Source organism: Protopterus annectens, chromosome 8.part1, assembly GCF_019279795.1.
Source record: "Protopterus annectens isolate FY-2018-M chromosome 8.part1, PAN1.0, whole genome shotgun sequence".
NCBI classification, from domain to species: Eukaryota; Metazoa; Chordata; order Ceratodontiformes; family Protopteridae; genus Protopterus; species Protopterus annectens.
Window position 1 is genome coordinate 486742121 of NC_056742.1, and position 23037 is coordinate 486765157.

At 41.3% G+C, this 23037-nt stretch overlaps 1 protein-coding gene across 1 annotated transcript in view; it reads left to right on the forward strand.

The window, feature by feature from the left end:
• Positions 1 to 23037, forward strand: part of RBL2 (RB transcriptional corepressor like 2) — a 910854-nt gene that overhangs the window by 791931 nt on the left and 95886 nt on the right. Inside the window, exon 22 of the mRNA XM_044082019.1 lies at positions 20310 to 20515. Within this exon, the coding sequence (XP_043937954.1) occupies positions 20310 to 20515 (206 nt within the window). The remainder of the gene's footprint in view (positions 1 to 20309; positions 20516 to 23037) is intronic.

Genomic DNA, 23037 nt, shown 5'->3' on the forward strand with positions numbered 1-23037 from the left:
ACAGAGTTGAAGGAGTACTTCAGAGCAGCACAGTTAAGGCTCCTATACATAGCACAAGCAGAAAACAGTTATTCATAGTGGAAAAAGATGATGATGGTGATGAAACTGAGGAAGCTCAAATAACAGGGAGAGAGTGGGATTTTGGATGCAGACCTTTTAGGAGAACAATAATCATACAGAATATAACATTCATAAAGTAGCAAAGGGTCTTCTAAGCCAACATGGGAAGGGAGAAAGGAGATTCTGCCAGTAGGGATGACTGCAAGTAGGGATAGAGGCAAGAGGGAGCGAGAATGTATTGGAAAAAACTGACAAAGGAACCAAGGTACTGGGAGCAAATAACTAGAGAGGGAAAGGTAATAGAATGGGAAGATTTGGACTGCAGGCTAAAGATTGCCTTCCATATCAAGGATTGATGTCAAAGTATAGGCAAAGAGAAATAAATAGGGGGTTCTAACTGAAAGACCAGCAGTGGTAGAGCTTTTAGTAGAATCTAGAAAATAAGTTACCATTAAGAAAGGAATAATTAGTATAGCATATAAAATATTGCATGATAACTATAAGAATCAATCAGAGGAGGTTAGGAAAGACTGGGAAGAGTGATAGATAAACAATTCACAAAGAAACAATGAGGAGATATATGTATGGTTCCCAACTATGCAACAAAATCTAGAAGATTTTGGATCTTTGCCTGGAAGTCCTGACATACGTATTTTTATACCCAAAGCAGACTTCAACGAATTTTTCCTCAGGTAGACAGCAAATGTTGGAGGTGTGATGAGGCAGAAAGAGGTAAGTACAAACATATTTTCTTAAAGATTCCTTGCAGACTGCTCTGTCGGAGATGCTGGGTAAGTAAGTTGAAGTGTCTAAGGAAATTATTTTTTTGAGCTGTGATACAAACTCGGAATTGCCTAGACGTAGTAAGGCCTAAACCAACTTTACTAGAAGTAGTGAATATAGTAATGGAGTTAAACAACTTGAACTGGCATCTTTAGAAAAGGGTAGGAGCAAATTATATAGGAAAAAATGGGAACTGCGGCAGCAGTACATGCGGAGATGGAACAAGGTTTTAAAAGCAGGCAGGATTTGAATGAGCTGTGTAATTTGCTGACTAACAATGACTGGATATGTTAAAAGTGATGTATAATGTTTCCAGCTACAGTTGTGTCGCACAGTTTGGCATGTATAATGTTTACAAATAAGATTGTGTTGCTATGGTTTATTGTCATTTATATAAATGTAACATGGCCTATGTCATACATGATAATTTAATAACAATGTTTCTTGTTTAAAAAAATAAATAAAACCCCAGGCCTAAGCATTTACTCACGCTCTGTGGCAAAACAGTGGCACTCCCTTCCTTTAACTATCAAAACTGCTACTGGCCTGCACTCCTTCAAAATGTGTATAAAAGAATATGTCAACAAACCTTGGATTTGCTCCTGTATGAGCCCAGAATGAGGTACTCTTTTATACCTTTTTCTACCTCTACTCTCTCTATCCCCACTACTAACTTACCCTACCCTCCTTTCCTCTACACGTACTCCCCTGAGGTTACACTCATAACCTTTCCACATCTTTGCCTACTGTCCTTTCTATTACACCATACCTTTCTCTGCTCGTACTATTCTATGCCTTCACCAGTGTAATCTGTTACTATATTTCATGACTTCTGGAATATTAATAATTGTTATGATAATCATCTTGTATGTAAATAATGCTGCATCTTTCTATTATCAGGCTTTCCATATAATTTATGCTTGAATGCTATGACTTTGTCTGTTGAGTTTTTATTCTGACAAACTAATGTGTAGGTTTTCAAATTTTTTGCTTGAATATTATGACTATGTCTGTTAAGTTCTCATTCTGACTGTGTTGTTTTCATATTTGCACTTGAATGTTATGACTTTAGTATGTCTTGTCTAGTTTTTAATTCTGTTAACCTTATGTATCTGGAGCTTTTCTCCCTGGGCCTCCACTGAAAATGGGTACTTCATGACTCAGTCGGACTTTCCCAGTAAACAAATGCCAAACAAATAAATACATTTGTCTTATTTTATATGCACAGAACTGGTAGCATGTTCCAACTTGGACTATTGAAGATATAGAATAGCCAAGCGGTATATATTCTGCATGGTGTGGCATGATTTCTGTCAGAATACAAGCATCTTTCATTGTATGCTGGAACTCCAAAATGGAGACAACATAGCAAGATTGTAGATTTTCCTTTGTCATTGCTAGCAGTTGGTATGTACGACAAGATAATGGATTATATGTTGCCATTGATAATCAGCTGTTTCTTGTGTCTGAGGGAACAACAAATCTTCTGGATGGTTTACTATCAAAATGTTCATAACATCGAAAGTCATTACACCGAATGTTCAAAATACCGAAAAAAATGTCTAAATTTAAATGGTCGTAAAACACCTGCAAACTAACACTAGTGTTTTTGCAGGGGGGCTGTGCCCCCCCCATGCACCCCCCCCACACCCCTTGCTACTTATATATTATAACTCCGAGATTGCACAACAGTGCAGACAAGGGAAAATCCTTGCCTTGTTTGCAACATAATGTCAACAGGTAATTTGCATGCACTTCCTGTTGACCAAATGAACTACTTAATATTCATGTGTTGACCATATGGGGGTCGATCATACGAACATTAGACCAAATGAATGTCAACATTTTGATAGTAAACCCTTCTGGACACATATCCCTTGAAACCCATTTTCAAATAAATGATTCCGATAATGCCCAAAATGCTGCTGTTTTTCTACAGCAATGACAGCTGGATGTGAGGAGCTGACTGTAACAGCAGATACTCTTTGCTTTCTCTCATGTAATTTGCATCTGTTGTTTTTATATGTATCGGATATCAGTTATTCCAATTTTTTTTTTCTTTACCTTGTACACATTTCTTTGTGCCCCTAACCAGATAGATGAAAGCTAAGCTTGGGATAGTGGCCATCAAAACTGCTACTGACCTGCACTAGTGTTAGTTTGCAGGTATTTTTCGACCATTTAAATTTAGACATTTTTTTCGGTATTTTGAACATTCGGTGTAATGACTTTCGATGTTATGAACATTTTGATAGTAAACCATCCAGAAGATTTGTTGTTCCCTCAGACACAAGAAACAGCTGATTATCAATGGCAACATATAATCCATCATCTTGTCGTACATACCAACTGCTAGCTTATGAGATATTTTTTTTAATGCTTCTGACCCTTCCCTGATAGACAGAAAGCAAAATGGATTGCTGCCTGTTTTGGGCCTTTGTGAGTGTCCCATTCTGCATATCCATACCCCACCCCACCCCCAGCTGGAGTACACTTAGCTCTTGTAAGGCTTGCTTCCCCCACATCATTAAAATGAAAGGCACAGTCTCTCACCTTCTACCATGTAAAGATCTTACTGCATCATTACTTTGCCTGCTCATTCTTGCCCCCCCCCCCCTTTGGCTTTTCTACTGCCTAGATTTTATAATTGAACCTGAGCCATCTGAGGTATAGCGAGGGACAAAACCTCTATATAAAGAACCTGGCTACGCCTCACCCTCTTTAATCCATTTGGTCTGAGATTTTCAACAATGATAGCACCAAGGCATGTGCTGCCGTCAGTCACAGGATGTAGCTAGAAAGGACTGCTGATGTATAACCGGAGGCAGCACTGATGGAAAGCTTCCATTTTTGGAATTGAGCCTCCTACCAAGAAATTTAGCAACATGTATGTTCTGAGTCACCGTGTACCAGAGGTATAGCCAGTTTTTTTCAGTTTGTCCTCTTTGCTGCCCCCTACCATTGTCCATGCTGTCTGCACCTGCAGTCTTCCATGTTGCCCAGTCCCTAAACTACGGCACATCACAAAGCCAGTACATGTTCACTTAATACAAAAGCAGTTAAACTTTGTGTATAGTGACAGACAACACCTTGATGCCATGCAGTTTCTTATGGGTGTTAATACTTTGTTCCATTCAAATAAATTACTCATTCCTCTCCAGCTCTAAGTAACAATGTTGCATGGTAACAAGCTCATGTACCACAATAAGACAGCCACTGCCATGGGATGACCATGCACACAGTTAACTTGCATTTAGTATTATACTGTGAGAAGCCCTTCTACCTCATCAGGGTAATCGGTCTGCTTACATCAAGGCTCCACACGGCATGGCACAGCTTATCTGATAACTTGTACTTCAACTGGTGGAGTAAGCTCTCTGGCTGTCCAGTTTTGGCTTGCTTAAGACTGTCAAAGAGTAAACCATTTGAAGTCATTATCCTCTTTTCAGTCCCAGGCTGAAGTATAACATACAAAGTGTTAAACACAGCCTTATCCATTTTTTATCTCACTACTTCAGACCTAAAGGGATATCAGTTGCTAGCTAGGTACCAGGGTAGGTAGTAATTAGTGTCCTTGGACTAGTACTCCACCAGTGGATTTTCCAAGCTAAAATTCACACAAAGTCAAGACAATACGTCTCTTTTTTCTCAGTTGTGAGTACTGATCACATTGTTTGACTCACCAAGTATGAAGATAACTGCAAATTTGGGAGCATTGCCCTTAACCCCACAGATTGTTTTCAAACACAAAAATGATACAGTAGAAGTAAAACAAAAATGCAGCATTCAGACATTGGACATCTCTCCTTCAATAGGGTTACACACTGTTGATGGGCAACAACTAAGACTTGACAAAATAGTAAAAGAACTTGGAGTCCTTATAGGTGATTGCCCTTCATCTACTTTGAAAACCATATGGAGCTTCCCACTTGCTCCTCCGTGGGTTTGAGATATGTGCCAGGGAAGTGATTTTCCCCTTCACACAACTTGTATCATGTATAAAGTTCTGTACCCTGTTCTGCAGCCTAATCACGTGCTGTCTGGTGCAAGTGGAGAAGTTAGAAAGATTTATCATATAAAGAGCTTAAACAGTTTATATACTAGTCTTATAACAGAAGACTACACAGTTTTTTGCTTGAAATACCCACTGGTGACTTGAACACGAGGACATCATACCTCAATAAACATTAGCACATCAACCATACTATAAAATGTGACTTAGCAACTCCCACATCTGTGGAAAAATGCCCCCCCCATTAAACTTGGTATATCAGTCCATAACTCCAAGAACCACTACATGACATCCTCCCAACTTCCAGCATAGAATCCATGATGTCAGTCTTCTCAGTGACAAACAGGCCTTGAGCTTGGTCACCAAATGTATGAACCTATAATGTTACAAATTTTTGTCATCTGACATCCCAGTATTAAAGAGTAACATGTGACTAGGGGTATTTTAAAAACCAAAAAAGCACCAAACAACTCCCAGCTTCTAACTTCTAGTATAGTGTGAATTTTCAAAAAAAAAACCTTTTGCCTCAGTACCACCAGTGAGTGATTGCTTTTTCTAGGCTACCCGCACCAGGCTCCTTTATCTGACTGTTTTTAAGACTGCATAATGTGGAAGGGCTGTTCCCAAGACTCTAAAGAGATCATTGTAGCCAGACTTTCCAAGATGGCTGCACACTGATTAACACTAACTCCAGGTCTCCCAGTGTGAACAAGAAACTGAAAGACAAGTGCTAGGAAACTCTGTCACTTTTAGTAAATTCCGTTATTGGCTAGGATGTACACTGGGTGGATGCCAGCAAAAAAAGAAAAGGCTGGCTGAGTATAAGACTGTTCAAAAAGAGATGTTTCAAGTATGCTAAAGTGCACATTGGGTATGCCTGCCAATGTCCTTGCCCTGTACACTGCCACAGGATAATATCCATAGTATAAATAGTCGGGAACTGTACCGGAAAATGAACAGCAGCTTTAGTGTGCATCCATATAGTATTTAGGTTTTCACTAGAATGTATATCCTGGATGACAGAGTATTCAATCACTAACTATTGGAGTTTTAGTTTCTGAAAGATATTTTGATAATATTCAATGCCCTATACATACTAACTAGTCACTAAGCCTCATGTTATCACATTGAGACTCCAGGCTGTTGTTCATCTCAAACCAGACATACAAAAAACAGTGCCAATAGACAGATGTGCATTTTAGAAGAGGTCAGGGAGAGTGGAGCAGGCATTTGTAATGAGACTAAAAAGGTATAGAATGTCTGATATTAAGGTGAGTTCCACACACAGTGACACTATATTTCATCTTTCCTCTTCCTGCTGTCATTTACACATACAGGTAAAATATACAAAGCTGCAAGGCATTGAAAGAGGAAAACATATTGGATAACTTATTGAAGCATAGCAATAGCAAAATCCACTTTTGTTTTGGATTGCGTATCTAACGTGTTGCTTTAAGCCTTTATGTGCCTAACTGCAAGCAGCATGCTGTGTCACCTGTCTCCAGTGAGGATTTGCCTCAGCAGAGCCCTCTAAGTTAAGGCCAGCATTAGGAAGAGAAAGTCAACTATGGAAAGGCTATCCTAGGCCAGCTCAGGATTTTTTTTCTCTGCCGTACTTTCCTTCTCCATGTGGCTGGCAAACACAATGCCAAAATGGGGCTTGCAGTACCAAACCTATGAATGCATATTTCCACATATAGTTTGCCTATCATGCATTGGTAATTTGGAATCCCACAGCACTTGCTTGTCTGGCTTTTCTGCTGCTCAAACATGGACATCAGCCACTTCCAGGCAGAGCTGAAGCAACACAGCTTAGCTGCCACACTTGTCATGGGATGAGGAGGCTGAAAAGAGCCATTCAATTACATTACCCCACTCAACTCCACAACACCTAGGCTTGCTGGTCTAAACTAAGCTGAATAAACTGCATATACATTTGGTATGAACTGGTGATCAGGTATCCCCTAAACAGACATCTCTGATGAAGGCTGCTGAAGTAGCAGTATGCTTAGTAGAATAAACCTAACCTAACTTGATGAATATTTACTACTCTTATTATAGCAAAATACACTAAATGCTGATCTAACTAAAGAGATTTTTTTTTCTCTTCCTTGCCTTTTATTCCTATCGCAAAAGAAACAAAAACATCCTTAGTCTTTTTGAAATCTTTGTCCAGTCTGTCAGGAGACAAAGCTATCTCCATGAATCCAGACACTGAAGTTTTCAACTTTATTTTGAAGTTATGGGTGAAAAAAGGAATGCCGACAAGATGACCAGAGTAACAGAAGAGACAGTCTTAGACTAAAAAAGTTTGTAATAAAACATACTGTTTTGGAAAAGCACTGAAGGGGAGCTGTTTGAATCAGCTGAACTTCTACTTGTTTTTCTTGTACCAGAACTGTTGGAACTGGAGGAATCTGGACATGAGGGTACATCAGAATCCCTCTTCTTTGTTGGCAAAGACTGTCTAGTTTCCTTCTTATGAACTGAGGAAGTTGTGTGGTGTTGAAGAAGGCAAACAGATTTAAAGGTACCCTCCAATACTGGCAAGGTTTGGGGGAAAAAGAAGCTTTTCTTTGCTGCCACTTGTGGTTGCTGATTTAGTCAGCCCCAGTGGTATAGAGAAAGAAAGCCCTAATTACAGTGTAGGCAACCCAAGTAAAATTAGCAGCTCAGGCACCTGCCAGAGATGGACAGAGAGAGAGAGTGGAACTGAGCTGGCCACTCCTGGCTCACCCATGAGCAGGACTCTACATTGACAGTTGGGTAACACCAACTGGGAGTACTTAGTATTGCAACAATGGAGCATAAGTCTATGAGCATGATCCGCCATCATGCATATCTGTGTAGCTGAGGGAGCATGTGGAGTCATGGTTCCTATGGCCAGCAGATGATGATGATGATGGAGGGGGGTTGCTCCCCTAGAGAGGGGGGGACAGGCCACTCTGCAGGGCCAGCAAGCTAAGCTTCTTCCTAACACCTGTCTGCCACCATTAGGTAGGGAGTACTTAGTATTACAACAATGGAGCATAAGTCTATGAGCATGTTCCGCCATCATGCATATCTGTGTAGCTGAGGGAGCATGTGGATTCATGGTTCCTATGGCCAGCAGTAGATAATGGAGGGGGGTTACTCCCCTAGAGGGGGGAACAGGCCACTCTGCAGGGCTTCTTCCTACCACCTGTCTGCCACCATTAGGGAATGAATGGGCCAGTTGGGCTGCTTGGGCAGGCATGAGTAGGTCATAGTACCTACATTCACGGAGGCTCTCAATAAAAATCTGCTCAAGAAACAGAGACCTCCAGAACAGAAGTGCATGCAACCTCCACCCCCCCCAACACAACCCAGATGACACATAGCCCACAAACTCATTGTACCTCTCAACCACAGCCCATAAGGCATAACAATGTACCCAACACTCTAGTCATAGGTGACTCTATAGATGTTCTTCATTCCACATTGCTGCAGTCGCCAGTCGGCCCGAATACCAATGATATGGGCTGGATGCCGGGTCAGGCGCACGGCGATACTGACGCGTCGACGCCAGGGTACTACGCGCGCGACCAACGCCATATCCTCAGTCTTTTAAGTTTCTGAAGTCAGAGTTTCAGACCCGACATCAAAGTTAGCTAACCCGTTGGGAATATTTTGGTTTTTCTTGCCTCAGTATTTAACGGATGTCAGAAAAAGTGAATAACTGTATTTCTTGTGGATGCTCCGGCCTTGACCAACTAAAAAGCGAAAGATAAAACCAGCAAGCTAGAGTGGAGGAACCGACAGTCCCAGACGTTTGTTCTTTAGGGAAGGCCTCAGTGGAGCCGGGTGTTTCTTTGGAGTCTCGGTTTGACTCTTTACTGTTACAGGATGTATCAGGTGGTTAGAGCCTCCGTTTCTGTTTCCAGGCTTCTTTTGAGGGGCAAGCCATTTTTGAGCAATGCTGGAGGCTTCAGAGTCTTGACGTGAAGACCATGTTAAAATATCAGAATTATCTTCTTTCACAGTTGAAATCCACTGGTTCTGTTCTTAAGTAGGACGCGCCTGGTTGAGAGATCATTTAGCTGAGCATGTTAAGACAAGCCCTGCTCAGACTTCTGGTGAGGGCAGGGGGGTCAGTCTGGTGAACAACAGACAATGACCTGCCTTTTCAGCTGCCATTTAATTACCCAAGACAGATGGGTTCTGGATATTGTTGCAGAAAGTATCTGGATTTTTCGAGCTGGAAATTAGGCACATTGATGTTCCACTCACCAGGCTAAACAAGGAGAAAGTTACTGTCAGCTGCCTGTCTGGTGCCAGGATCCGCCACATAACGCACACACTCAGGTCACTCCAAAAGTACAAATATGACTCTGTCATTGTCATGTCAATTCATGGTGGTGTGAATGACCTGAGACGTACCGCCCTGGACTACATGAAAAGAGACATGGAGGTGCTCTCCGATCTTGTAGCCCAGGCAGGTATGACCCTAGCCCTGAGTAGCATCGTGCCATCACCCAGAATGAGACCACAGTACAAGGAGAACATTATTGACTTCAGCAATTGGCTAAGCTTCTGGTGTCATTCTAAGGGGATCCAGTATCTGTCTGCCTGGGATGACATGATCGACAGACCACGATGCTTTGCCAGAGATGGCCTGCACCTGTCGCCCTTGGGATTCCGGATACTGGCTAAGGCTTTTGCCACCCATATAGTGCCTTTTTTAGGCAAGGTTCAAATGACAAATTCACCACCGTAACCGGTACAAGCAAGCAAAATCTGAAGGTAATGCTACTCAATGCTAGAAGTCTAAACCTCAAAATGCATTCACTTGAGACATTCCTTAAAATGGAGCACATCAACATCTTTGCAGTGACAGAGACCTGGTCTCAAGGGCTCCAGAGAGCATTCCTGCATTACCAGTCTATAATTCACACCACACCTTTCGGCCACCTAACCTGGACCGAAACACTAAAGGTGGAGGCGTATCCATATTCATTAAGGATATCCACACCTCCAGGCTAGTTGCTCAGCATAATGCATCCGAGATTATCCAAGTGCAACTAACTTTGGGCAAGACCGCAGTCCAAATTGTAACTTACTACAGATCCCATTAACTGGTAAAATTACTCATGTACCAACTCTCTTGCTCAAAGTTTTCTGGAATTCATAAATTCCAACGCCTTGGATCAACTTATCCACACCCCTACCAGAGGTAGCAATATCCTAGACTTGGTTATTACCAACATGGGCGACCGGTGTTCCACACCAGAGGTCAATTCTTCATTGGTCAGATCCGACCACAATCAGCCTAGACATCCACATCCCGCCCCCACCCCCCATTAGGGAAACCACCATAAAAAATTTCTCCAAAGCCAACTTCACACCTCTTAAGACAGAAATGGCAAACTTCACAACACCCATGCAAATGGACAGTAGAGGTACAAGTGCTGAATCCTACACAAATGCACACACGAGTGCATGGATCGTGCTATCCCTAACAGAACCAAAATGCTATCCTCCAAAAAAGGAAGCCAATCTGGTGGTCCCCTGTCATAAACAAACTCTACAACAGAAGAAAGAAATTGTTGCGAAAAAGAGTAAAATCCCATGACTGGAAGAACTCACTGGTCAGCCTCAGTAAGAAGCTGAGATCCCTCATAAAATCCTCCAAAGCTGGTTATGAAAACAAAATCGCCATTGATTCTAAAGACAACCACAAAGCATTCTATAGCTATGTCAAGAATCTCAATGGCAACACTCAGATCTGCTCTGAGTTACAGCACAATGGCACTAAATATACAGAACCAACTGATATTGCCAACATCCTGGCAGATAGGTTCAGTGCTAACTCTACCCCCCTCACCCCCTAAAGGGCCCATCTCTATACTAGAAGAATGCAAAGTTCCTGTAATCACGGCTGCACAGGTAAAACGCACTCTACAAAGCCAAGAACACAGCATCCATGGGACCTGACAACATCCCAGGCTGTGTTCTACATGAACTGGCACCCCACCTAAGTGCCATGTTCAAGCATAGCCTCACCTCAGGCTTTTGTGCCCACTGAATGGCGACAATGACGGTTATCCCACTCCACAAAGGGGGAGCCACCACAGACCCTGAGAACTACCGCCCAATTAGCCTAACGAGCCTGCTCTGCAAGGCCATGGCATGTATCATCGTGGAACTTATAAACAAAGGCTTTGGTAATCTCCAAACTCTGGACCCCACCCAGTTTGGATTTGTAAAAGGCAGATCATGTCTCCTAAACCTGATTGACTTCTTTGAAGCAGTGACCAAAGCCGTATACTAGGGTAAGGTGGTTTACACAGCCTATCTAGATCTCAAGAAAGGCTTTTGACACCATCCCCCACTCTGAAATTATAGATGAACTCACTAAACTAGGTATAAATCCCCATGTCACAGGATGGGTTGCCAACTGGCTCACTGACAGAACCCACACTGTGAAAGTACCAGACTCCAAATCTGACTTCAGACCAGTGACAAGTGGAGTACCACAGGGTTCAGTCCTAGGTCCTGTCCTGTTTGATATCTACTTTTCTGATGTACAGACTAACACAGAAGGTCTTTGGCTAATGAAGTTCGCAGATGACTGCAAACTAGGAGCCATAATTGAAACTCCTAATGATGTGGACATCCTACGAAAGGGCCTCACTGAGACAGATGTCTGGTGTCAAAGCCATGGCCTCAAGCTCAGTGCCAAAAAGTGCATTGTCATCCACTTTGGTAAAAACTCTGTACCCATGAGCTACCACATAGATGGTAGTCTACTTAACACAAAGTGTGATAAGAGACCTTGGGACACAGGTGGACAGTAGTCTCTCCTTTGATAATCACATTGCCACAGTAGTCAGGAAATCCTTTTATGTGGCACACCTCATCACAAAAGGTTTCTCATCCAGGAAAAAAGAGGTCATTGTTCCACTATACTCGTCACTCATCAGACCCATTATAGAGTACAATGCCCCTTTTGGTATGTACCTCACAAGACATCTACAACAACTGGAAAGGCCACAGAAATACCTCACAAAGAGGATTACTGACCTCAAACAGATGCCCTACGCAGACAGTCACAAAAAACTCCAGCTGTACTCCATCGCATATCGCTTACTCAGAGGCGATCTCTGCCTAACATACACAGCTATGTCAAACCCAGAGCTGTTGGACATGCTCCACTTAAAGAAATCCCAGTCCCTCCGAGCTACATGCTCTAGGCACCTAAACCTTGACACCACAATAAACAAAACATGCTGGAGGGATAGATTCCTGTCCCAGAGACTTCCCATACTCTGGAACAAACTACCTATCTCTATCAAACAAAGCTCCTCATTAGCACTCTTCAAGAAAAATTTTAATGATTGAATGGGAAATAGGAAATTCACCCTGGGGATCACCTCTGTGGCTCTGCTCGACAGGGGCACAGGAAAATAACTTTTTTGGGTGGCGAAAGCCAGGGTACCTTTGGCTAGGCTTGTATAGGGCCAGCAGCCTAGTACCTACCTATGATTAGTACTAGGCTAACTGCCCCTAGGGGCCATTTTAAGCCTAGCCAATTATCTCGTGAGACTCAAAACCTGCACCTTTTGTTTGTAAGGTAAACACCTTAACCATTATGCCAACCTCCCAACTGAGGATGCCCGATTCTCACTCCATGGAATGAATGGGCCTGTTGGGTGAGGGTGGAGGACCCATAAGGGCAGTCCTGTTTAGACAAAAAAATGACTACTCACTTTTTCTGGTCTACAGACAGATTGCTATTGGATGAACATTCCAAGACAATGCTAGCTCCCAAAGTGTTACATCCATTCTACACAACTGGCAAGAATGAGTTCTTCCCGTTTGTTTATGTAGCACATGTAACTAATCCTCTGTTTGACCAAGCTGAGTACCTGCTAGTGGACGCAGTTCTTTAATGCATTGGAGGACAACCCCACTGCAATCACCTTTTTCATATTGATGTACAAGAACAGTGTATCCAAAACATGGGCGACCGGTGTTCCACACCAGAGGTCAATTCTTCATTGGTCAGATCCGACCACAATCAGCCTAGACATCCACATCCCGCCCCCACCCCCCATTAGGGAAACCACCATAAAAAATTTCTCCAAAGCCAACTTCACACCTCTTAAGACAGAAATGGCAAACTTCACAACACCCATGCAAATGGACAGTAGAGGTACAAGTGCTGAATCCTACACAAATGCACACACGAGTGCATGGATCGTGCTATCCCTAACAGAACCAAAATGCTATCCTCCAAAAAAGGAAGCCAATCTGGTGGTCCCCTGTCATAAACAAACTCTACAACAGAAGAAAGAAATTGTTGCAAAAGAGTAAAATCCCATGACTGGAAGAACTCACTGGTCAGCCTCAGTAAGAAGCTGAGATCCCTCATAAAATCCTCCAAAGCTGGTTATGAAAACAAAATCGCCATTGATTCTAAAGACAACCACAAAGCATTCTATAGCTATGTCAAGAATCTCAATGGCAACACTCAGATCTGCTCTGAGTTACAGCACAATGGCACTAAATATACAGAACCAACTGATATTGCCAACATCCTGGCAGATAGGTTCAGTGCTAACTCTACCCCCCTCACCCCCTAAAGGGCCCATCTCTATACTAGAAGAATGCAAAGTTCCTGTAATCACGGCTGCACAGGTAAAACGCACTCTACAAAGCCAAGAACACAGCATCCATGGGACCTGACAACATCCCAGGCTGTGTTCTACATGAACTGGCACCCCACCTAAGTGCCATGTTCAAGCATAGCCTCACCTCAGGCTTTTGTGCCCACTGAATGGCGCACAATGACGGTTATCCCACTCCACAAAGGGGGAGCCACCACAGACCCTGAGAACTACCGCCCAATTAGCCTAACGAGCCTGCTCTGCAAGGCCATGGCATGTATCATCGTGGAACTTATAAACAAAGGCTTTGGTAATCTCCAAACTCTGGACCCCACCCAGTTTGGATTTGTAAAAGGCAGATCATGTCTCCTAAACCTGATTGACTTCTTTGAAGCAGTGACCAAAGCCGTATACTAGGGTAAGGTGGTTTACACAGCCTATCTAGATCTCGCAAAGGCTTTTGACACCATCCCCCACTCTGAAATTATAGATGAACTCACTAAACTAGGTATAAATCCCCATGTCACAGGATGGGTTGCCAACTGGCTCACTGACAGAACCCACACTGTGAAAGTACCAGACTCCAAATCTGACTTCAGACCAGTGACAAGTGGAGTACCACAGGGTTCAGTCCTAGGTCCTGTCCTGTTTGGTATCTACTTTTCTGATGTACAGACTAACACAGAAGGTCTTTGGCTAATGAAGTTCGCAGATGACTGCAAACTAGGAGCCATAATTGAAACTCCTAATGATGTGGACATCCTACGAAAGGGCCTCACTGAGACAGATGTCTGGTGTCAAAGCCATGGCCTCAAGCTCAGTGCCAAAAGTGCATTGGCATCCCCTTTGGTAAAAACTCTGTACCCATGAGCTACCACATAGATGGTAGTCTACTTAACACAAAGTGTGATAAGAGACCTTGGGACACAGGTGGACAGTAGTCTCTCCTTTGATAATCACATTGCCACAGTAGTCAGGAAATCCTTTTATGTGGCACACCTCATCACAAAAGGTTTCTCATCCAGGAAAAAAGAGGTCATTGTTCCACTATACTCGTCACTCATCAGACCCATTATAGAGTACAATGCCCCTTTTGGTATGTACCTCACAAGACATCTACAACAACTGGAAAGGCCACAGAAATACCTCACAAAGAGGATTACTGACCTCAAACAGATGCCCTACGCAGACAGTCACAAAAAACTCCAGCTGTACTCCATCGCATATCGCTTACTCAGAGGCGATCTCTGCCTAACATACACAGCTATGTCAAACCCAGAGCTGTTGGACATGCTCCACTTAAAGAAATCCCAGTCCCTCCGAGCTACATGCTCTAGGCACCTAAACCTTGACACCACAATAAACAAAACATGCTGGAGGGATAGATTCCTGTCCCAGAGACTTCCCATACTCTGGAACAAACTACCTATCTCTATCAAACAAAGCTCCTCATTAGCACTCTTCAAGAAAAATTTTAATGATTGAATGGGAAATAGGAAATTCACCCTGGGGATCACCTCTGTGGCTCTGCTCGACAGGGGCACAGGAAAATAACTTTTTTGGGTGGCGAAAGCCAGGGTACCTTTTTGGCTAGGCTTGTATAGGGCCAGCAGCCTAGTACCTACCTATGATTAGTACTAGGCTAACTGCCCCTAGGGGCCATTTTAAGCCTAGCCAATTATCTCGTGAGACTCAAAACCTGCACCTTTTGTTTGTAAGGTAAACACCTTAACCATTATGCCAACCTCCCAACTGAGGATGCCCGATTCTCACTCCATGGAATGAATGGGCCTGTTGGGTGAGGGTGGAGGACCCATAAGGGCAGTCCTGTTTAGACAAAAAAATGACTACTCACTTTTTCTGGTCTACAGACAGATTGCTATTGGATGAACATTCCAAGACAATGCTAGCTCCCAAAGTGTTACATCCATTCTACACAACTGGCAAGAATGAGTTCTTCCCGTTTGTTTATGTAGCACATGTAACTAATCCTCTGTTTGACCAAGCTGAGTACCTGCTAGTGGACGCAGTTCTTTAATGCATTGGAGGACAACCCCACTGCAATCACCTTTTTCATATTGATGTACAAGAACAGTGTATCCATCCATCTGCAACTGATTCCATCATACATCCAACGCATCTTTTGTCAAAACACTTGTGCTGGGAGAGGAAGGAGTTCCTTTACTTGGCTGTACAAATTTGCACTAATCCAAATAAGTCATCACTGAAGGTGTTAAGAGAAGGGAAATTGCCAGTGAATCTAAAGCATGTTCCCAAATATTTTAAGTAAATTTGACCCATATCATCTTCCACCTTCACAGAAGTTTTCCATAAATAGGCCCAAGGAACATTCTGAATGTGACTTTTTTGTACAATACTTAGATATTTTTGGTGCATGGTGGGAAGGCTTTGTTTTTTTTTTCCTGCTCACTTTTATCCAGACTGCTCTGATTTCACCTGTTGCAAAAGCTGTCATTTGTTTCACCCCATAAAGTCCTATCAGCTGAAGCTTGTATTGTTTGCAGTTCACCTACATCTATATTGTTGATTTTTTCTTTCAGATAGTCTGTCAACATGGATTTTTCACTTGACTTTGAAGGCTTGCCATTTGGGTTGTATCTTATTTCTACTTAATTATCAACAAAAATGAAGGTTTATTTTTGCCCAGATTGAGATATAATGGGTTGTAGTCTATAGTTTTAGAGCTGTTTTTAGGAGTCTTGGGACAAGATGACAAAGTGTTACATTTTTAACTGATGTGAGGGGGAGTTCCCTCCTCTCAAGATGCAATGATTCAAATAAGTATAGATAGTGGTGGAAGGAGACTGGAGGCCTTTCTGTATCTGTTCCTTACAAAAAAGAAATTATGTATGATGTCCTTGTTTTTGTTTCAGTTTTTCAAGTGTTTGTTTCAACCACTGGGTTGTGACGAATTGTAATCCTATCTAATGTGAGAGCTATGTCTATTCCATACCTTGGTGAACATTTTAATATATTTAAATGCCTGCCATGGAATTCACAAGGTGCTCTGATTAAAATCAGTTTTCTTGTCTAACTTTAAAGTGAATGAGGTATGAAAGGTTGCTGAATGAAATTATGAGTCCTGAAACTGTGATCTGAGGATAGCGGAACTAAAAGTGTAAAAAAGGGAGAACATAGCAGAAAAGTGTGAAAGGCGGTGAACATACCACAACTAAAAGTGTAAAAGGAGGAGAACACAGTGTAACAAAGTGTAAAAGGGGGGAAGAACATAGTGCAACTAAAAGTGTAAAAGGGAAAGAACATAGAGGAACTAAAAGTATAAAAAGGGAGAATATAGCGCAACTAAAAAGTAGAAAAGCGGGAGAACATAGCTCAACTAAAAGTGTAAAAGGGGAGGGCATGTTGCAACTAAAAGTGTAAAAGGGGAAGAACACAGTGGAACAAAAAGTGTAAAAGAGGAAGAACATAGCGATTGAAGTAAGAAAGGCTGCTGATTGAAGTTCTAGGGAGTTTAACTGTGATCCGATAGCAGAACTAAAAGTGTAAAAGGGGGAGAACATAGCAGAACTGAAAGTGTGAAGGGGAGAACATAGTGGAACTAAAAGGGGAAAACAAAGAACTAAAAGTATAAAAAGGAGAGAACACAGAGGAACTAAAGGTGTAAAATGGGAGAACATAGTGGAACTAAAAGTGCAAAAGGAGGAGAATATAGTGGAACTAAAAATGTAAAAGGGAGCACATAGCAGAATTGAAAGTGTAAAAGGGGGAACATAGCGGAATTAAAAGTGTAAAAGGGGGAGAACATAGTGGAGCTAAAAGTGTAAAAGAGGGAGAACATAGTGGAACTAAAAGTGCAAAAGGGGAGAGCATAGCAGAACTAAAAGTGTAAAAGGGGGAGAACATACGAGAACTAAAAGTGTGAAAGAGGAAGAACATAGTGATTGAAGTAAGAAAAGCTGTTGATTGATTTGAGAATAGCAGAACTAAAAGTGTAAAAGGGGGAGAACATAGCGGAACTAAAAGTGTGAAAGAGGGAGAACATAGTGGAACTAAAAGTGTAAAAGAGGGAGAACATAGTGGAACTAAAAGTGCAAAAGGGGAGAGCATAGCAGAACTAAAAGTGTAAAAGGGGGAGAGCATAGCAGAACTAAAAGTGTAAAGGGGAGAACGTAGTGGAACTAAAAGTGTAAAGGGAGAAATACAACGGAACTAAAAGTTGTAAAAAGGGGTGAACACAGCAGTACTAAAACTGTAAAAAGGGAGAACATAGCAGAAATAAAAAGGTAAAAGGGAGAGAACACAATGGAACTAAAAGTGTAAAAGGGTTGAGAACATTGAACTAAAAATGTAAAAGGGGGGAGAACATAGTGGAACTAAATGTGTAAAAAGAGCAGAACATTTATTTTATTTATTTATTTCATCCACTTGGGGAAAATTGGCCAGGGCATTGGTGAACTTCTGTGACTCTTTTCGATAGGTACTGTGGGATATTTTACATCTACCTACATATCACCAACTCAGGCAGATGGGACCTTGGTTTAACTGATGACACACTTAGGAGTGCATCACCACCCAGTACCGCAGTACAGTGTCAGCAATTAGAAAATTAATCGAGTCACTCAAAGTGGGAGTAGAAACCACAGTCTTCTGATCTTCCACCACCAAAGGTAAGTGTGCTTCCCTCTGAGCGACTGAAAATTATGTATGTAAGCTGAATTGAGAGGTTCCACTGTGAATCATCAAGTTACATCCAGATGAAGATACAACCATTTATAGCTTCATCTGGATGTATGGCATTACAGACAGCTGTCTTTCAGATGGAAAGGCCCCCAGTGCAACCCCCCCTATACAGGGACTTTGCCCCCACAAACTCCTTAATTAATCTCTCTCTGTCTCTCTCTCTCTCTCTGATATATATGAGTCTACCTGATAACATCGAAAACCCACATAGTTGAAAACAATAACACTGAGAAAACAGTGAAACTTCATTTCAACGACTCCACATAACATAGAAAATGTACCAAGGGAAAGTAACTGGTTGGCCAACAAGCACAAGAAACCACACAGAATGACTTTGAACCCACACAAGTGGGGGCTTCACCCCCCAATGTGCGAGGCTGCATCCCCTCACACACCCCTAACTTGTTATACCAGCTCCGAGATCACATTATAGTGGGGAAAAGGGCAAAATCCCAAATGTTGTCTGACTGCCTCCTTTCCCTGGGTAAGTTGTCAGGTATGAGAGGAGCTGTTGAAATGAAGTTTAGCTGTTTTCGTCTTGGTGTTATCTTTTCGTCAATGATTTGGGTTTTCAATGTTATCAGGTAGACCCATATATATATATATATATATATATATATATATATATATATATATATATATATATATATATATATATATGTGTGTGTGTGTATATATATATATATATATATATATATATATATATATATATATATATATGTATATATATATAAACAAAAATAGCCAAACCACCACGCTGTAGGAAACAGTATTTATTAAAACACAGTGTAAGCGCTTTCAGGTTGTAAACCCTTCTTCAGACAACTTACAGATCACTAAAACAACTATTTAAAATGCTTAGTAACTAAGTATTTTAAATAGTTGTTTTAGTGATGTGTAAGTTGTCTGAAGAAGGCTTTATAACCTCTTATAATCTCTTGTGTTATTAGTAGAGGGTTATTGGTGTACATGAGGAAATTGCAACATTGCTTCAAGAGACCCAAATCACCAAGGTTGGCAGGAGAAACAAGGGTAGTCCAGCTGTCCATAACGCTAGGTTAAACACTGTTGTCATTAGGGTGGGTTTTCAGAATCATTCATGGAGGAGCTCAATGGTTGGAAATTTCTGCCTGAGGTTTTATTTTTATTTTTTTTTGCTGGTGATTAATAGGTTACAGCTCACTAGCAGTATTTCTTTGACTGGGAAAGCACTAAGGATGAGGGCTACATTAGTGTGTGTGTGTGTGTTCAGTAGTATCTAAGGGAAAAATTGTTGAATTTAACTGTTCGGCTTTGATGCACAGTTGCATGGCAGTGCACAGGGCTGCGCAATATCAAACAAGCAGAAACCTGCTGAAATGCTAAAAACTTGAAAAAAACAAAAAAAAATTCAAAAGGACCAATGAGGATGCTTATTCCAAGCCGTAGACTGACCGCCCTTTACCAAATAGGGTCTAATCAACACAATCCTCTCACTAAAGTGCAGGTAGGCCCCTCCCAATCCAGGATGGCCTGAAAAACATGCTCAGAACAACCAACCACTACAAACAAACCCAGATGTAGGAAGTCTGTATCTGGACTATGCTACAGTTACTAGCTACCCAAGTTTCAGCAGGAAGCACTAGACAATGTTTAATACAGCAGAAAAACAACAGTGAAACACTAAAAAAAATTAAATCATCAAAAAAGCAGCAAGGAGGCTCTAAAGAATGTTTTAAACAGCTAACAAATCAGTTATTTAAACACTGCTTGGTGGAAAAACCAGAACAGATAGCTTTAAAACAGTGAAAAATACCAGTAAATACTTAACTAACCACTAGGAGAGCTGAAGAATATGGAATAGCAGCATAAAAAAGTAAATGTTTGTTTTTTCACCCTGTCTTTTCTGTTGCTTTTAACAGTGACAAGAAATGGTGGCCATAGCATTGTTTTACTATCTGCTTTTTTGTGATTACCAGTTTTGTTAGTGAAGAACACCGGGTATTATGTCCTACGTGGAGGTGAACTCCCACAATATATTTTTCTGTTAACTTCTACATCATGTATAGTAAGTGACTGAAGTTTTATAAAGCATATAAATGTACGTATTTTTGTGTCTAACACAGGTAGCAGAGATTCTAGCCCTGTAATGCGATCCGACAGTACCCTTCCAGTACCTCAGCCTAACAGTGCTCCACCCACTCCAACGTGCCTCACAGGCCCAAATAGTGATGTTGAGGAAGAAGAGAGAGGAGACCTCATCCAGTTCTACAATGACATCTATACTGAACAAATTGAGGACTTTGCAAAGAAGTATTCACCAAACAGAAGAGTGAGTGAGTTAAAATGTCACTTTCCGTAAGGCAATCATAATGCTTTTGTATTTTCCAAACAGGAGAGTAAGTTTGATTTAAAACGTTACTTTTTTAATTTCTCCAAGTCTTTTGGGTTTCTAATAGCATGATGGGTCTTTCTCAGCACCCACAATGTGCCCAGTAATGACTCCTTCTGCAGTTTATATGGGGTTACATGTGCTGGTAACATATCTAAGTACGATTGTAGACTCTTTTTTTTATAAGACCTGTTGCTCCTACTACTGTTGGAACTGTCTGGGTTTCTTTCTTCCAGTTTCTGCCTGCAAATCCTGATATTTTATGACTTTGTCTCTCTCTGTACGCAAGACACTGTAGTCACTGGGTATGGCGATTTCAATAATCAATGCTACTTTTATATTCTTTTATGAACCACTATTTCCAGTTTTCTTGCATCTATCTTTTGAACTGTTGGTAATGGGTGCTCCCATGTGATGCAGACCATCATTTTCCATGATGTTTTGTAGCTCGTTTCCAATTTTTTTTCAGCCACTTCAATACCATACTGTTTGCACAATCCCCAGTGCAACAGTCTTGCCACATTATTATGCCTTTCAGTACATAGTCCTTCTGCCATTAGTAAGTCACAGCCAGCAACAAGGTGTGCAACTGTTTCCAATTCTGTTTTACAGAACCTACATTTGTCTGTTTCTCCCACATGTTCAATGGACTTTGTAAACCAATGTGTATGTAAGCCCACTATCTTTTGCCGCCAATATTAACCTTTCATCTCGTGGCTTGAATTCACCTCTCCTTAACTATTCCTATGTTCGTTCCTGATCAACATGAGGGTCTTCCAGAAGTTTTCTATACTTGCAACTATATTTATGTATTTTCCACATTTCTTGCCTTCTCATCTGGTCCTTCACCTTATATTCTTTCTTTTGTTTTTTTTTTGGCACATTCAGTTGCTGCCTGTTTTTTATCTACTTCTGTTCCTGCAAGATGCCGATATGCTTCTGCTGGACTAAGCAGGGAAGTTATCTTAGCTTTATTCTCCTCATGTTTCAAAACATTCACTACGTTTGGGTCTTGTGAGGTCAGCATGTATGTGTGCAGTAACACGATTGCAGATCTATACATATAATCATTTCCAAGGAGACCCATCCCCCCATTGGAACAGGGAATATATAATCTTGGTATGCACTGATTTTTATAAATTATTTGGTGAGCATGAAGCATCCTTCTTATTTTCCTATCTAATCTATCCAACATGTTTTGGGACCAGTCAGTCACTCCAATACTGTAAGTTAGGACAGGAAAAGCAAATTGGTTTATTGCTTGAATTTTGTACCTAGATGTCAATGCTATTTTCAGGATTAATTTAAGTCTTCTAAAGTATTCATCAGTTGGTGAAGGAGTTAGCTCTGATAGTCCTATCCCTACCTACAACATGTATACTCCATTGGTTCAATATATAGGGACATTGTGCACAGGCACCTCATTTATAAGTACCCTGTTGTAGTTAGGGAGTACTGTTGTAGTGAGGGAGTGGTGTACCTTGCCACGTGTAAATGCTGTGGGGGATTTTACATGGGCAAGATGACACGCAAGCTCAAGAGAAGGATTTATGAACATTTGAATGCAACTAGAACTAAGGATAGTAATAATGCCATATACAAACATGTGCTAACGTGCAGGTGCAGGATGGCACTTTTTTGTTTTGGAAAGGTGAAACAGAGCCCCCAGGTTGGTCCCTGGGAGACTAGAATTGAAGTTAGAGAACTTCACTGGCAGCTGGTGCTGAAGGCCAATCAATTCCCTGGCCTTAGTGAACATATTTCTATTGCCCCAATTTTGAAGATGAGGGCAGCTAAGTTGTAGGTGTGTTTTAGGGATTTGGCCACCAGATGGCAGCTTTGACCAGATACAGGATGGAAAAGTTTGTTTTTTCATCTCAGGTAACAGGTCTTAAGGCCCTTGCATTTTGTGATACTGGTCTTATTTTATCTATTTTAGTACTTAATTTCTATTTTGTGGTCTTAATTTTAAATTTGGGTCTTAATACCCACAATATTTTATATTCCACATACAAAGTAGGATTTTGTAGCTAAAATTCGTTATGGTTGCTAACAAGTTTGTATTGTGTTAATTGTTTTTTTTTTAATTAAAGTTTGAGGGAGGGTAATATAAAAAGAAGGGAAGGGCTGCTTTATTCTTATTTAGCTGATGAGGTCCATGAGGGATGAAAACGCTGTGTATTTGGTGTTCATGTGAATACATGGCTGTCTACTTCACCCTTTGGTTCCAGTTTATTCATATCTGTTAGGATTGGTGCCTTGTTTTTGCTGGTTAAGGATGAATTCAGTTTCAGCAGTATTACTTTCTTTCCTTGCTAATGTATCTCTCCATTTGGACCCCTATACTTTCCATAAGGCAGCCATAAATCTTTAGTAAATATCCAATGTTAAGTTGTCAATCTCGCCTTCATTCTTGCTTGATGGGTTCGGAGCCGATCCCTCGGCTCCGACTCGGCACTTGC